The sequence below is a fragment of the Oncorhynchus masou genome, chromosome 28 (assembly GCF_036934945.1).
Source record: "Oncorhynchus masou masou isolate Uvic2021 chromosome 28, UVic_Omas_1.1, whole genome shotgun sequence".
Classification (NCBI taxonomy): Eukaryota; Metazoa; Chordata; class Actinopteri; order Salmoniformes; family Salmonidae; genus Oncorhynchus; species Oncorhynchus masou.
The window spans coordinates 54,640,064-54,658,327 of NC_088239.1; the positions used below are offsets into that span (position 1 = coordinate 54,640,064).

At 42.4% G+C, this 18,264-nt stretch overlaps 1 protein-coding gene across 5 annotated transcripts in view; it reads right to left on the minus strand.

Annotated features, from left to right (window-relative positions):
* Positions 1-18,264, minus strand: part of LOC135517920 (guanine nucleotide exchange factor VAV2-like) — a 242,752-nt gene that overhangs the window by 49,789 nt on the left and 174,699 nt on the right. For all 5 annotated transcript variants that reach the window (XM_064942631.1, XM_064942628.1, XM_064942630.1 and 2 more), the window contains exons 4-5: positions 17,357-17,425; positions 470-575 (exon numbers count right to left, since the gene is read on the minus strand). In XM_064942631.1, coding sequence (XP_064798703.1) covers positions 470-575; positions 17,357-17,425 — 175 coding nt within the window. The remainder of the gene's footprint in view (positions 1-469; positions 576-17,356; positions 17,426-18,264) is intronic.

Sequence of the window (18,264 nt, forward strand, 5' to 3'; positions counted from 1 at the left end):
AGAAAGAGAGACAAGCAGAGAATTACACGCACTCACACCCACGTACACAGATAGAGACAAGTAGAGAATTACACGCACTCACACCCACGTACACAAATAGAGAGACAAGCAGAGAATTACACGCACTCACACCCACGTACACAGATAGAGACAAGTAGAGAATTACACGCACTCACACCCACGTACACAGATAGAGAGACAAGCAGAGAATTACACGCACTCACACCCACGTACACAGATAGAGACAAGTAGAGAATTACACGCACTCACACCCACGTACACAGATAGAGAGACAAGCAGAGAATTACACGCACTCACACCCACGTACACAGATAGAGACAAGTAGAGAATTACACGCACTCACACCCACGTACACAGATAGAGAGACAAGCAGAGAATTACACGCACTCACACCCACATACACAGATAGAGAGACAAGCAGAGAATTACACAAACACAAATCTCTTACCATGGGTTGTCGAACTTCCACCTTGATGATGTCCTCGTAGATGTCATCTCCATCGTCCTCACAGGGAACACAGTCGTAGATGTCATCCTCCCCCACGTCATGCTCACTGGGAAATACACACACTCAGTCAGTTATCCAATTGCAATTTCCTCTGAAAGGGTGATTACGAGACTTAAGACTGAAGGTTAACCACAACATTGAGATCAGATTAGGCACTTGACACTTTGCTGAGTGCTAAACTAACTGTATGTCCCCATTAGCCGTCATCAGCAGGACTGAGGAGTCAGGAAATCAGGCCACAGTGGTGATCTATGTCATTTCCATCCCACTTCACTCTTCACAACCACTCCACAAACATGTCTCCCTGATGTACGACGCCTAATTACTAACAGAAGTTGAGGGTCGCCCCAGTAGATAATGTAGTGAGATTCCATTAAGAGCTGCAGCAGTACAGAGTTGAAAAGCATTTCTGTGTATTTACTATGGGTGGAGTTGTGCACATGTGTATGTTTATCTGTGTGTGTGTGTACTCATGTAAGTGTGAAACAGGAACCCAGTGTCCTCCCTGACAGTTCAGTGTACATCCAAGATTGGAGGCAAGATCAATTCAGCACCAGGAGCCTTGGATCCATGTGTGCCTCCTCACCCCACTGACAGCCACAGTGGCATCCATCAGCCCACACCCAGCCATCCTCCTCTTGGTCACACATGGCCCCGTCTCAGCCTGGACCGTCTTAAACCAGCCTGACAACCATAAAAGATGTCTTTCCCTATCCGTGACTAAGCCACCTGTTACATACTGTTGTGGTTCTATGGTCATGACGTTCTCTACCAGCACAGGCATACGGCTCGCCTTAGACCACCACAGAGAGCTCCCTCTGCCCCCGCCCCCTCTCTCGCTCTCTCTTCCTCTCCTTCTCTCTTTCTGCTCTAGCCACATCTAAAGCCTCTGTCGAACATCAAAACACCATTCTATGCTAATTCTCGCTACCAGAAATCACGGAAATCCTGAAAGGCTCCAAGTTGTTTGTTCCCTTCAGTTATTTTCTGAGGACTAAAGAAAACACAAAGCAAAGTGAATTGAACGCCTGCTCCAGGCATTGTAAGAATGTGGTTGTTTGACAGCGTAACCGAGGGAATAAAAGGCAGTGGTCTAATGAATGTATTTTTCTATTGAAACTCATTAGTTCCACAACAATTGTGGAGTTTCTACCTACTATACTGTAAAATACTGAGACCTGGAGGCCATGGTAAACTGGGGAAACGATTTCTTTTGGTTTTCTTTTGGCACCACACTGACTGAATGACCTTTAATTAGCAGAGATTCCAGCAGTGCACAGGCTCAGACTGTGATGCGTGTGTGTGCTCAGACTGTGATGCGTGTGTGTGTGTGTGTGTGTGTGTGTGTGTGTGTGTGTGTGTGTGTGTGTGTGTGTGTGTGCGCGCGTGTGTGTGCGCGTGTGAGCGCGTGTGTGCGCGTGTGTGTACGTGTGTGTGCGTGTGTGTGTGTGTGTGTGTGTTTGTTTTGTTTATTAGGATCCCCATTAGCTACTGCACATGCAGCAGCTACTCTTCCTGGGGTCCACATAAAACATACACAACAAAGTACAGAACAGTTATAGACAAGGAAATTCAATTAGATTACATTTAAAAATAAATATAACAGTTAAACATTAAGCTATAACCCCTTATTGATGTCACTTGTTAAGTCCAGTGTAGATGAATGGGAGGAGACAGGTTAAGGAAGGGTTTTTAAGAGAGATCCAACACGATTGGCATACACTGTAGTTGGTTGAGTGACAACCTGGGTCATGCACCAGGCATTCGTCACAGTAAGAAGCTTCTTCTTGAGAGGACAACTAGGTGATGACCAGTCAACGTTCAGGACACCAAGAAAATACATAGCATCCCCCTAAAAGAAGAGGCTTCAGATGAGGCAAGTGAAGCTGCAACCACAGCACCTCTACTTCATTTGTCATGAGATCCTCTCTGAGCGTTACAGGAATATGGCTCTGAATATATAGAGCAACACATCCTCCATAGACATTTCTGTCTTTTCGATAAATGTTATATCCTTGTATTCCTACTATATCATCAAAGGTGCTGTCTAAGTGAGTCTCAGAAATGGATTAGTAAATTAGCAAATTACTAATCTCATGAACTCTGTTTCTTAGGCTACATATATTGACATGAACTAATTTGAACCCTTTCCTGGGTGGCTTATCTAAAACTGAAATCATATTGATAATAGATTGTATTTCTAAGAATTGTATTTCTTATAATAATAAAGATTTGGAGGGATTTGGATCAGATTATGTTCAGTAGATGCCTTTTCTGGTTTAGCTCAGCTGCAGCAGGGTGCTCTATTCTTCGTGCCACTTCTGGATAGTTGTCTTGCTGGAAAGTTGGTCTCAATGGTACAGGGGTGTTGACATGAGGGTAATGGGGTGGGGGGGGGGGGGGTGCTGTCCTGTCAGCATGGGAGGTAATTGGCATGGGATGTAATTCTCATTCTTGTGACATGTATAGGTCATTCAGTTTGGAGGGTTTCCATATTACCATACCACCACAGTAGAGTAGAACTGTCTCTTAAACATTCCCAAAGTCGAGTTACTGTATCTTGTCAGGATTGGGAGAGTTAATATTGCTATCAACCAGTTTACTCTTCTATTTGAAGGTAAGTGCGAATTTCTCTGTTGCTCTGAAAAGGTTAATAGCAAACAGAGACATATTTTCCATTCACTGGAATTAATAGCATAGGACAAAAATGTAATCTAATTTGATGTATTGTGGGCTTGGTTAACTCTGACCTTCCCTATTTACCATCCTACTGTATGTGACTGGAATATTATCTTGTGACCTTTGCGGATGGCGTGAATAGAGAAAACAAATGAAGAAGAGTGCTACAGCCTCCATCAAATATTCACAATTGTCCTTCTCCTTGTGTGGGACCGGTTTGAAGTTTTAATTGAGGTTGGTGTGGTGTCACTCTAAATTATGTGTTTCCTCTTCCTTCTTTTACATTTGACTTATTTAACAGACACTCTGATCCAGAGCGACTTACAGTTGTGAGTCCATACATCTTCATACTGGTCCCCCGTGGGACTCAAACCCACAACCCTGGCGTTGCAAGCACCCTGCTCTACCAACTGAGCCACACAGGACCGTTATGGGGCGGCACACTACCGCCATGTCTGAGCTGCCTATCACCAGAGTGCACTCTGTTCTGAAGGCACCCATGGCCCCACAGAGACACATTTGTTCAGGGGGATGGGGCAATATTTAGGAAGAAATCACATTCTTGCCCAAAACCCTAGAGACAGGCTGAATGATGATAATGATGACGGTGATGATGGTTAGTGCAGCGATCTGTGTATGAACTGTATGGGGAGTGAGGAGGAACAAGATGAACTAGCTCCTGAGGGGGGGGGGATCTGTGTGTAGATGAGTGTGAATGTATGTCTGTGTGTGTCTGTATGAGTGTGCACACTGGCACATGCATGAGTGTGTGTACAAGAGATATGAGAGTGTGTGCTTCCCACTCTTCTCCTCTCCTCTTGACTCACTCCTGTATTTTGGGAAAATTCTCTTGTCTGATTTCACAGTGCAGGGCCAGAGGAGGTCCAGCGTGTTCGCATGCAATGGGCTCTGTGTCTTCTGCTCTACTGCTCTCCGCTCCACCCCGCATCCCAACATTGGCACTCTTAATCACTGGACTTTCATCAAGGGCTACATACGGACTTCTGGGTTACAGGTTTCTAGTACAACTAACATGTTTTTAAAGCTGACAACTGACGATTTTGAAGCATAATCATACAGATATCTGGGCTCTGGCACCACCCCCCCACTCACACTCAGTGCAATTATCATGCTCCTGCGAGAGTGACGTTTTAATGCTGTGATCCTGTCTTGTGGACTCAGCTCATAGACCTGAAGTGCAGTGGAAAAGGATTTGTCCCCTTTCAGATTTGTTCTACTTTTGCATATTTTCAACCCGAAACCTAATATTAGATCAAGGGAACCTGCGTGAACAAAAAACACAACAATTACATTTATTACAAAACAATTTTATGCAACACCCAATACCCCTGTGTGAAAAAGTAATTGCCCCCTTACACTCAACAACTGGTTGTGTCACCTTCAGCGGCAATGACGCCAACCAAACGCTTCCTGTAGTTGTAAATCAGTCTCAGTCACTGTGGAGGAGTTTTGGCCCACTCTTCCATGCAGAACTGCTGTAACCCAGTGACATCTGTGGGTTTTCAAGCATGAACTGTTCCTTTCAAGTCCTGCCAATAATACTTGATTGTGTGTTTCGGGTCATTATCTTGCTGCACGATCCAGCTGCTCTTCAGCTCACAGACGGATGGCCTGACATTCTCCTGTAGAATTAGAGCATAATGAATGGTTCCTTCTATTAAGTCAAGTTGTTCAGGTCCTGAGGCAGCAAAGCATCCCCAAACCATCACACTACCACCACCATGCTTGACTGTTGGTATGAGGTTCTTACTGTGGAATGCAGCGTTCAGTTTCCTGTGAGCTGAAGCATAGCTGGGTCATGCAGCAAGACAATGATCCAACACACACAATCCAGTTTAAATGGCTAAAAAGCAACACATTTAAAGTTTTGGCATGGCTTAGTCAAAGTCCGGACCCAATCTCAATTCGGATGTTGTGGCAGGACTTGAAACGAACAGTTGATGCTTGAAAACCCACAAATGACGCTGAGTTACAGCAGTTCTGCATGTAAGATGTGGGACAAAACTCCTCCACAGCGACATGAGAGACTGATCAACAACTAAAGGAAGCATTTGGTTACAGTCATTGTCACAACTAGTTATTGAGTGTAAGGGGGCAATACATTTTTCACAGGTCAATTGGGTGTTGCATAACTTTGTTAATGAAATAAATAAAACAAGTATAATTTGTGTTATTTGTTAACTCGGGATCCCTTTATCTAATAGTAGGTTTTGCTTGAAGATTTGATAACATTCAGTATCAGAAATATGCCAAAATAGAGAAAATCAGAAAGCGGTCAAATACTTTTTCACCGAGTTGTACATATTAAATCACATGTTTGGACATTGACCAGGGAGCTACAGCCTGGCTGCTCTGGGTTGGCTTGGCAACACTGACCATCACCTGGTAAAGGGTCATCTCAGGCTCCTACTGATATCATCATCATTTCTAATGCCCTTGGATTAGATCTACTCTTAAAAGGAAGTTTCAAAATGACAGATTTTGAAATACTGTAGATCCAACGGGACTGGTACAGTCACATTTTCACATCAGTGCAGTCAGTTTTTGAGATTTGCATCTCTGCTGAGTGAAAAGTCAACTACAGTGAGGGAAAAAAGTATTTCATCCCTTGCTGATTTTGTACGTTTGCCCGCTGACAAAGAAATGATCAGTCTATAATTTTAATGGTAGGTTTATTTGAACAGTGAGAGACAGAATAACAAACAAAAAAATCCAGAAAAACGCATGTCAAAAATGTTATAAATTGATTTGCATTTTAATGAGAGAAATAAGTATTTGACTTAGTACTTGGTGGCAAAACCCTTGTTGGCAATCACATGGGTCAGACGTTTCTTGTAGTTGGCCACCAGGTTTGCACACATCTCAGGAGAGATTTTGTCCCACTCCTCTTTGCAGATCTTCTCCAAGTCATTGAGGTTTTCGAAGCTGACATTTGGCAACTCGAACCTTCAGCTCCCTCTACAGATTTTCTATGGGATTAAGATCTGGAGACTGGCTAGGCCACTCCAGGAACTTCATGTGCTTCTTCTTGAGCCACTCCTTTGTTGCCTTGGCTGTGTGTTTTGGGTCATTGTCATGCTGGAATACCCATCCACGACCCATTTTCAATGCCCTGGCTGAGGGAAGGAGGTTCTCAACCAAGATTTGATGGTAAATGGCCCCGTCCATTGTCCCTTTGATGTGGTGAAGTTGTCCTTTCCCCTTAGCAGAAAAAAACCCCAAAGCATAATGTTTCCACCTCCATGTTTGACGGTGGGGATAGGTGTTCTTGGGGTCATAGGCAACATTCCTCCTCCTCCAAACACAGCGAGTTGAATTGATGCCAAAGAGCTCAATTTTGGTCTCATCTGACCACAACACTTTCACCCAGTTGTCCACTGAATCATTCAGATGTTCATTGGCAAACTTCAGACGGGCATGTATATGTGCTTTCTTGAGCAGGGGGACCTTGCGGCAGCTGCAGGATTTCTGGATTTCAGGGAGATAGACAGTTATTTTGTGTTTCTTCCGTTTGCAAATAATCGCACCAACTGTTGTCACCTTCTCACCAAGCTGCTTGGCGATGGTCTTATAGCCCATTCCAGCCTTGTGTAGGTCTACAATCTTGTCCCTGACATCCTTGGAAAGCTCTTTGGTCTTGGCCATGGTGGAGAGTTTGGAATCTGATTGATGGATTGCTTCTGTGGACAAGTGTCTTTTATACAGGTAACAAACTGAGATTAGGAGCACTGTATAAAAGACACCTGGGAGCCAGAAATCTTTCTGATTGAGAGGGGGTCAAATACTTATTTCCCTCATTAAAATGCAAATCAATTTATAACATTTTTGACATGCGTTTTTCTGGATTTTTGTTGTTGTTATTCAGTCTCTCACTGTTCAAATAAACCTACCATTAAAATTATAGACTGATCATATCTTTGTCAGTGGGCAAACATACAAAATCAGCAGGGGATCAAATACTTTTTTTCCCTCACTGTGTATGGGGAATTTCAACTCTCTCTCTGCAGACTGCAGGGTGTGCAGACCAAATTCAATGGAAGGTCATTCTGGTTTCCACCACCAGGCTGGCGATGCAATTACTGACAAATGTGTGTGTGCAACTGTAGAAAAGTGGATTACCCAGAGACATATGACTAGGGCCAGCACATTTGTAAGCTGATGGATAAATAAACAGATTTACTTGGGACGGAAATATCTTGCTTCCCTTTCTTCCCTGATTTAATCAGAAAGTTTTAGGGCGATGAGGCCCTTTCTTTCTCATGAAGTTAGAGAGGTTGCTGCCATGGGCTTCCATTTTATTAGCTCTGACTGTATCAGATCTCAGAGGCTGTCCAAACATTGAGCAAGTACGTATCTGGGAGGGCTGTTTCAAGGCAATGTTATATTACTCTTTTGAGATTCTCTGTGTAGGGAGATGCCAACTTTCTCTATGTAGAGCAAACCGGAATACTCCTTCAAGCTCTTTAACTTCTTCGATATAGGGGGCGCTCTTTTAATTTTTGGATAAAAAAGTTCCTGTTTTAAACAAGATATTTTGTCACGAAAAGATGTTCTACTATGCATATAATTGACAGCTTTGGAAAGAAAACACTCTGACCTTTCCAAAACTGCAAAGATATTGTCTGTGAGTGCCCCAGAACTAATGCTACAGGCGAAACCAAGATGACATTTCATACAGGAAATTTTGAATGCGCTGTGTTCCATTGTCTCCTTATATGGCTGTGAATGCGCCAGGAATGAGCCTACACTTTCTGTCGTTTCCCCAAGGTGTCTGCAGCATTGTGACGTATTTGTAGGCATATCATTGGAAGATTGACCATAAGAGACTACATTTACCAGGTGTCCGCTTGGGGTCCTCCGTCGAAATCATTGCGCAATCTCCAGCTGCGTCCACTTTTCCATTAGGTTCAGAGGAGAAAGGCAACTGCCACGAATGATTTATCATCGAATAGATATGTGAAAAACACCTTGAGGATTGATTCTAAACAACGTTTGCCATGTTTATGTCGATATTATGGAGTTAATTTGGAAAAAAGTTCGGCATTGTAATGACTGAATTTTCGTTTTTTTTCTTAGCCAAACGTGATGAACAAAACGGAGCGATTTCTCCTACACAAATAATCATTTTGGAAAAACTGAACATTTGCTATCTAACTGATAGTCTCCTCATTGAAAACATCTGAAGTTCTTCAAAGGTAAATGATTTTATTTGAATGCTTTTCTTGTTTTTGTGAAAATGTTGCCTGCTGAATGCTAGGCTTAATGCTATGCTAGCTATCAATACTCTTACACAAATGCTTGTGTAGCTATGGTTGAAAAGCATATTTTGAAAATCTGAGATGACAGTGTTGTTAACAAAAGGCTAATCTTGTGAGCCAATATATTTATTTCATTTCATTTGCGATTTTCATGAATAGTTAACCTCTTGAAACTCCCCATCCCGGATCCGGGATCGTGAATAAAGCCTCAGGCTCATTAGCATAACGCAACGTTAACGATTTCTGAAAATCGCAAATAAAATGAAAATAATGCACCTACTCTCAAGCTTAGCCTTTTCTTAACAACACTGTCATCTCAGATTTTCAAAATATGCTTTTGAACCATAGCAATTCACTAATTTGTGTAAGAGTATGCTAAGCTAGCTTAGCATTTTGAGTAGCATTTAGCACGCAACATTTTCACAAAAACCAGATAACCAAATAAATAAAATCATTTACCTTTGAAGAGCTTTGGATGTTTTCAATGAGGAGACTCTCAGTTACATAGCAAATGTCCAGTTTTTCCTGAAAGCATCTTTGTGTAGGATAAATCGCTCCGTTTTGAACATCACATTTGGCTACCGAAACGAACCGAAAATTCAGTCACCAACAACGTCAAACTTTTTCCGAATTAACTCCATAATATCGACCGAAACATGGCAAACGTTGTTTGGAATCAATCCTCAAGGTGTTTTTTCACATATCTCTTCATTGATATATCGTTCATGGAAGCATGCTTTCTTCTCTGAATTCCATGGAAAAATACTTGCAGCTGAGTTTTGCGCACCAATTTCGGCGCAGGACACCGGGCGGACACCTGGTAAATGTGGTCTCTTATGGTCAATCTTCCAATGATATGCCTACAAATACGTCACAATGCTGCAGACACCTTGGGGAAACGACAGAAAGGGCAGACTCATTCCTCTCGCATTCACAGCCATATAAGGAGACAATGGAAAACGGAGCCTCAAAAATCCTGCTCATTTCCTGGATGCCGTCTCATCTTGGTTTTGCCTGTAGCTCACGTTCTAGGGCACGCACAGAGAATATCTTTGCAGTTCTGGACACGTCAGAGTGTTTTCTTTCCAAAGCTACCAATTATATGCATAGTCGAGCATCTTTTTGTGACAAAATATTGCGCTTAAAACGGGCACGTCTTTTTATCCAAAAATGATATAGCGCCCCTAGAGTTTCAAGAGGTTTTAACATTGCGTTATGCTAATGAGCTTGAGGCTATGATTACGCTCCCGGATTGCTCGACGCTAGAGGTTACAGTTTTTTTCGATTGCTAAACGACAGTGGGCACAACTGGAGTCACATGTGCAAAACTCAAACTACAGTCTGCACTACCAACAGTTACCTGAGCTAAACAGTTCACATCCCCTCAAAACTCATTCCAAGCAACACAACTCTTAACACATGGCTCAAAACACACTCAGTGCAGCCAAACACTATGCACAACCCTCACTGAGATAACACACACTGTCACTCAGAACACACTGAGAGTAAAAACACTAGCATCAAACACTAATACAGAAAATACAAACTTTTCATCTTTACAGTTTGAACAATTTCAGTGACTTCATACAAAGTAATATTTTCTTCAAAGAAAAGAGTGACATTCTTTCACATGATTTATTAAAATTTTTAGAACATAACAATTCTTTAAGGTAAATGAAAATTAGCAGTTTGCTTCAATAGTCAATAGTAATAGTAATTCAATAGTAATTTACGGAATTACAGTAATGAGAAAAAAAAGGTAGAAACTAAAAGTACATACTGTAATTCGAACAAATAATTGAGGGGCTAATCCTGCCTCTCTCTAGCATCAGGCCACAGGTTTTCTTCAACATCACATCTAATGTTTTCTCTTGCCATGCACCTGGGGAAGAACCTTCTGGAGTGCCTTATCCATCCCTGGCAGTCCTCTGGACTCGTGTCCTCACATCCGGCACGCATGGCTTCCAAAAGAGACATTTGGTCATGTGGGTGGTGACCAAACACTTTCCACCTCCAGGCAGAGAAAACTCCTCTATTGGGTTGAGGAAGGGTGAATATGCAGGCAGGTACAAAACCATAAATCTGTGATGTGCTGCAAACCAATCTGTGACAGCTGCAGAGTGGTGAAAAGCAACATTATCACAAACTATGACAAAACTATGACAAAACTGGCTCTTACTGGCTCCCCCTGTTCTGCTGGCACTAGCTGAGCATAGAGCTGTTCTAGGAAAGCTATAAGCCTTTCTGTGTTGTATGGGCCAATGAGTGGTGTGTTGAGAAGCAAACCATCATTGGCCATTGCAGCACACATGGTGATATTTCCCCCCCTTTGGCCTGGAACCTCCACAGTGGCCCTTTGACCTATAACATTCCTTCCTCTGTGCCGTGTTTTGGCAAGGTTAAATCCAGCTTCATTGATAAATACAAATGAATGTGGTCTTTCCAGTGCTTCCACCTCCATTACTCTCTGAAAAACAGTAAGTGCACAGTTTTACTGTAGAAATGCTAGTGTTTTTTTTACTATAAATATTTTGTATAGCTGTGTACGTAACCTCAGACGTCTTACCTGGACATATTGGTATCTTTGCTCTTTTACCCGTTCACTGTTTCTCTCGAACGGTACAGTGTATAACTGTTTCATTGTAACTTGGTGTTTCTTTAGGACTCGAGCAATAGTTGTTGTGCTGACAGAATTAACATTTTAAAATATATCATTATCAGCCAGCACTCTATCTTGAATCTCCCACAGTTTTATTGCATTTTGACAACAACCATGTCAACAATAGCATTTTCCTGTGCATCTGAAAATATTTTTCCTCTTCCCCCTGTTGAGGGCAGCCTTTGGGTCCTGTTGTAAAATTATATTTTACAGTCAAACTTACTGTAATATATATCTGTGTAAATATTCTATAATTGCAATACAAAATAGATTCCTGTAATGTTTTCATTTACTGTAAGGATGTAATTCTCACCTGTTTGTATGATGGAAAATTCACATTACAGATGCCACTGTGGATCTTTGCAGATTGGGTTGCACCCTCAACCCTGCCTCTCTCAATGAGAGACCATGGTTCATGACATGGTCTATAAGTGTAGCCCTTATTTCATCTGAAATAACAGCTCTGTCTTCTTTGTCTTCATCCACGCATCCGCCCTCTCCACATGTGACTCCAGTTGTGTCCACTGTCGTTTAGCAATCGAAAAAAACTGTAATAGGTCATCTTTTCACTGCTTTTCCCAACAATACCTAACATGAACAGACATATACAGTATTTGGTATTTGGTTGGATATTATCATCCCTGTTACCTGCTGCAAAAGCAGAAGCTACTCAGAAGCTACTTCCTGGGGTCCACACAAAACACGAAACATGACATAATACAGAACATAAATAGACAAGAACAGCTCAACGACAGAACGACATAAAAAAAAAATGTAAAAAGCACACGTAGCTTACATATCAATACATACACACAAACTATCTTGGTCAAAGAGGGGAGAGGCGTAGTGCTATGAGGTGTTGCTTTATCTATTTCTTGTGTTTTTTTGTAGTTTTTACCCCGTTTTCATGATATCCAATTGGTAGTTACAATCTTTTCCAATGCTGCAACTCCCATACGGACTTGGGAGAGAGTCTAGGTCGAGAGCCATGCATCCTCCAAAACACGACCCTGCCAAGCCGTACTGCTTACTTAACCTGGAAGCCAGCCACACCAATGTGTCGGAGGAAACACCGTACAACTGGCGACTGAAGTCAGCCTGCATGCGCCCGGCCCACCACAAGGAGTTGCTAGAGCACGATGGGACAAGGACATTGTGGCCGGGCCAAACCCTCCCCTAACCCAGACGACGCTATGCCTATTGTGCGCTGCCTCATGGGTCTCCCAGTCGCCGCCGGCTACGACACAGCCTGGGATCAAACCCGGGTCTGTAATGACGCCTTAGACTGCTGCGCCACTCGGAAGGCCCCACTTTATCTGTTTTTCTAAACCAGGTTTGCTGTTTATTTGAGCAATAGGAGATGGAATAGAGCTCCATGCAATAATGGCTCTACATAATACTGTACACTTTCTTGAATTTGTTCTTGATTTGTCGACCATGAAAAGACCCCTGGTGACATGTCTAGTGGGGTAAGTGTGTGTGTCAGAGCTGTGTGTAAGTTGACTATGCATAAAATGTATGCGATTTTCAGCACAATGTTTCCAATAAAAAGAAGTGATGCAGTCAGTCTATCCTCAACTATTAGCCAAGAGAGACTGACATGCATAGTATTAATATTAGCCCTCTGATTACAATGAAGAGCAAGACGTGCTTCTCTGTTCTGGGCCAGCTGCAGCTTAACTAGGTCTTTCCTTGCAGCATATGACCACACGACTGGACAATAATCAAAATAAGACCAAACTAGATCCTGCAGAACTTGCCTTTTTGGACTGTGGTGTGGAATAGACCTCTCTCCAGCTTTACAATGATTGAATCTATATGTTTTGACTATGGACAGTTTACAATCTAAGGTAACACCAAGTAATTTAGTCTCCTCAACTTGTTCAACAGCAAGATTATTCATTACCAGATTCAGATGAGGTCTAGAACTTTGGAAATGATTTGTACCGAATACAGATATGTTCAGGACTAGTTTATTACTGGCCACTCATTCCAAAACAGAATGCAACTCTAAGTTAATGGTTTCATTGACTTCATTAGCTGTGGTTGCTAATGCATATATGTTTGAATCATCAGCATACATGGACACACATGCTTTGTTTAATGCCAGTGGCAGGTCATTGGTAAAAATAGAAAAGAGTAGAGGGCTTTGAGAGTTGCCCTGCAGTACACCACACTTTACATGTTTGACATTAGAGAAGCTTCCGTTATAAAAAATCAAGTCAATAGTGATGATATGAATGGGAAACCATGGCCAGACAAGGTGACATTGCCCAGGCTTGAAGGAGGACTAGTTGGACAAAGAGCAACATGTGGAGAGAGCACCACCTGCATGCCACTCCTACTGTTATCAGTGGGGGAGCTCTCCTACCAATAAAGGACTAACCTCATACCCACCTCTACATTCTGTATTAGATTGGCTCCCTCACCCTGACATGATGTTGTACACGTGACATAAACATCCATCCCACACAGGCAGTGTAGTCTCAGGGATATGGTCTATGGATCTTGTGGGGGAGCAGGTGGATATGTCTCAGCACTACCTTTACAAAAAAATTTCATACGAAAAATGTCAAATAAAATAGAAAATTGCAGAAAATGTATTTAATTGCATTTTCATCAAATATCTCTCACAGAAAACTATTTTTTGGCATCCATTCATGAAATGTTTTTTCTTGCAATATTTATTTTTTCTATCAATACTTTTGGGTTTATGTTTTGCTTTCAATATCAATATTTTTGTTTGCAATACTAAGAACAATTTTCTCCTATACTTCAGAAGTTTTGCTTAATGGTACAAAATAAAGAAACCCACCTAGTGGAGGATTGCACCATATAATAACATTAAAGGTGTTTAAAGTGGCGATCTTTAATTGAAACATTAACAAAGTGTTTATTTAAAGCTCAACATGTGAAAACAGCTATTTCACATCTGAAAATGCGATTTCACTTGTGAAACTGCAAATTTGACACGTGTTTTTTGTTGTAAGGGTATACTTTACTCAACGTAGAATTCCCTAAATGCTCATCAATTAGGCCTAGTCAGTGATAACATGTCCCCAGATCATCTGTGATGTCAACTGTAACACTCTTTGGTTCTAACTTTACAGTACATTGAGTTATCAGCTTGAATCTGACTCCCCGCCAAGGAGTAATAGAAATATACTGTTATTGTCTTGATGTAAAGCCTTTCTGACAACATTTGCTTCTCAATCTGAAGATTGTCATTCAGACAAAAATAGTCCCTTGACAACTGCACCCATTTCATGCTTTGTCAACTCCAGGAAGGACTAACTGCACAGCAAAGAGCAGAGCACTGCTGGGAGTTGACATTACAGAGCCACAGGCCGGAAGCAGTGCCACAGTTGTGAAGATGAACCTGAAACCGTAATTAAGGAGACCCTGCCTCAGGTAAACAGATGTACACATACAAACTCAATTTAGGGACCAGGCCATTTCAGATGGGCTCACACTACCATCCACCATCTTCATTCCTCTTACATGTACCTTGACATGAACACATTTGACATGATACTGTTAACATGGAAATAGTTCATTCAGCAAGGTATCGAATATGACCTTAACTGAGACTTTTACTCCAACAGACAATCACAAGAGTCCCTTAACATGAATTAAACCTTCAATGTTCTGTCAGTTGCAGCCTAATGTAGTCTTATGAATCTTTCACTACAATCTCCACCAGAACCACACGCTTGATTTGGTTTTACACTGGTATAGATAAATACAGTACATAAATACACTGTACAAAAATATAAACGCAACATGTAAAGGGTTGGTCCCATGTTTCATGAGCTGAAATAATAAAATCCCAGACATTTTCTACACGCGAAAAAAACTTACATCTCTCAACTTTTGTGCACAAATGTGTTTACATCCCTGTTAGTGAGCATTTCTCCTTAGCCAAGATAATCCATCCACCTGACAGGTGTGGCATATCAAGAAGCTGATTAAACAGTGTGATCATTACACAGGTGCACTTTGTGCTGGGGACAATAAAAGGCTACTTAAAATGTGCAGTTTTGTCACACAACACGATGCCACAGATGTCTCAAGTTTTAAAGAGAGCGTGAAATTAAGGTGCTGACTGCAGGAAAGTCCACCAGAGCTGTTGGCAGATATTTTAATATTCATTTCTCTAACATAGGCTGCCTCCAATGTAGTTTTACATTATTTTATAGTACGTCCAACCAACCTCACAACCGCAGACCACAAGTGGTGCAGAGGTCTAAGGCACTGCATTTCAGTGCAAGAGGCGTCACTACAGTCCCTGGTTCAAATCCAGACTGAATCTTGTCTGGCCGTGATTGGGAGTCCCATAGGGCGGCACACAGTTGGCACAGCGTTGTCCGGGTTTGGCTGGGGCAGTACGTCATTGTAAATAAGAACTAAATAAAATAAAAATGTAAAACATGCCAGTGCCTAATCTCCACATCCGGCTTCTTCACCTGCGTTATCATTGGTGGGGGGGTGCTAAGTAGTATCTCTGTCTGTAATGAAGCCCTTTTTGAGGGAAAACTAATTCTGAATGACTGTGGCCTGGCTGCCTAGTGGCCCACCCATGGCTACACCCCTGCCCAGTCAAGTGAAATCCATAGATTAGGGCCTAATTCATGTATTTCATTTGACTGATTTCCTTATATGAACTGTAGCTCAGTAAAATCTTTGAAAATGTTGCATGGTGCTTTAATATTTTTGTTCAATATAGTTAAACCTACTCGTCCACTGGCATATCGCTCTCTCATTTCAGTCATACACTCATCTTAAATTGACCGTACATCAATATCATGGGCCAATTAACAACACTATGAGCGTGAGATTACTCCTTGCTTGAGTGTGTCCTACTCCATTACATGCAGGATCTCCTGATGAATCAATTACGTGGACTGGGGCCGTCGATGATAATGAAAAGCATATCTGATCCTCTAAAGGTCCGTGAAGCGCCGTGGCTTTATTAATTCAATAAGATACAGCAGCACTTTGCACCTGGAGGTGAGACAAAGAGCAGGTTCACACCGGAGTAGGAAGCTGGGGCCAAGGCCCAACCTCCGTGGAATGACTAGGGGTCACCATAGGCTCCGGGCAGGTCAGAGAAGGTGTTATGACCACGTATCAGAGAGAGGTTGGGTGATAGGGCGTGGGGTCAAAAGATAAAGGGCAAACTAAAAGGGATGTAATCAAAGCAGAGGACTTTTCCACTAGGACCTGCTGATACGCTTTGTGCTACCTACAACACAACTGTAGGTAAGGCATCACAGAACCACCACAATGATGCATTACAATCAAATGCCTCATTCTACGTGCCTTATCCAACAACCTTTTCAGATTGCTTTGTCATTGATCTGACTAAGGTCGTTGGATGGAAACTTTGCATTGGGTGCTTATGGAAGATCCTTCCTAAACCAAGCTATACTGTATGACATGCAGCCCAGCACCTTGTGTTTACTATTCTCTCTATGTCTGGAAACAGAGCTGCTTTTTCCAGTAAGGCCCGAGTGTTGGGTTGGGCTGGAGGCTAAGCTGAGCCTTAATCCAGTATTAGCCTGCCTGGCCCTCACTCCTCTATGCTTCTGCACGTTTTCCTTCAGTAATCTATTCAGCAGGCAGTAGTGGTGGCACTCTGTTATCCCCCCCCTCCATTCCTCCTCGCTTTCTCTGGGTGATGAATGACACCTATCTCAGCGCAGCACCTAATTATTCTCCATTAATCAGAGGAATGGGAGCTGTCACATAACACAGCCTCCACCCTACCACCCCACCCCACCCCAGGCCAGCCTCCCTGCCTCTGCCGCTCCCTCGACCTGAGCTGGCTTTCACACCCACCCACTCATCACCCAAGCCATGCAGCCAGCCAGCCATAGAGTCACTGAGCCAACGTGGCAGGCAGGAAGCCAATGTTCTACTGGTGTCACCATGGCAACGGACAGAGTGACGGAGGGCAGGGAGTTTGTGTAAACAGGAGGACGGAGGAAGGTGGCAGTATGGAAGGTTACGGCTGTGCTGCTGCTTCTACTTCCGAATGCCGTGTGTGTGTGTGTGTGTGTGTGTGTGTGTGTGTGTGTGTGTGTGTGTGTGTGTGTGTGTGTGTGTGTGTGTGTGTGTGTGTGTGTGTGTGTGTGTGTGTGTGTGTGTGTGTGTGTGTGTGTGTGTGTGTGTGTGATGAGGGGTGCAGCAGGGGGGCTGGCTACATACTCTGCTAGCTCCTCAAGACTCCGGTAAACGTCATCCTCATTTAGAGCAGTGTCCTCTGAAGGAAAGGGCCTAAAACACACACACGGAGGGAGAAAGAGAGACAGAATTAGCCACAGTAAGATATGGTAACAGCAGGGGATGAGTGTCTATCAGTCAAGTTGTCAATCTCACGCCATCATCATCATCTATAATACAACAGTCTCATTTATTCATGAGCTCCACTGTTCCCCCATAGATACAAATCAGCCATCAACATAGAACACACAAAGTCAAACAGTCTGTGCAAGGCTGACTGGAATACTGTAGCTTAGTATCCCACAAAGGCTATTTCTCAAATTACACAATTTCCTGTTTTAACCCCTGTATGGGAAATAAGGTGTAATTTGAGATTTACTTAAACCATAAAGTATGACTCAAACCCATAAGATTGAGCCCTTTTCCAAGTCCTTTCTCTCTAACTGAGTTAGAGCCCTCCAGGGAATGCTAGAATGTTCAAATGGATGACGAATCAATTAGCCACTTAAATAAATAGGTGGATTTCTCAATCTTTTTCTCCTGGAATTTCATCAAGATACTTCATCTGCAACTTTAACAGAGCCTAAAGGTGAAAAAGCATATTGGGTGAATTAAGCGATGGTGAGATATTAAGAGTTCCAGATTGTATACCAGCTGCATTTTAGAACATGCTACATCGTTCAGTTGTGAGAAAAAATGTATTCATTTCATATGGATGATAGCTAATGAAATGTTTGAAACGCTAACACAATGCTAAATGTCCGAATGCTTACATGCCATGAACCATTTCTCTGAATATGTCTAGTAAATCTATTGGGGCAGTTAGCACCACAAGTATCTATGTGCTACCATGCGTGGGTAATGTAGTCTTTACTGTTGTGTGATAATGTGCC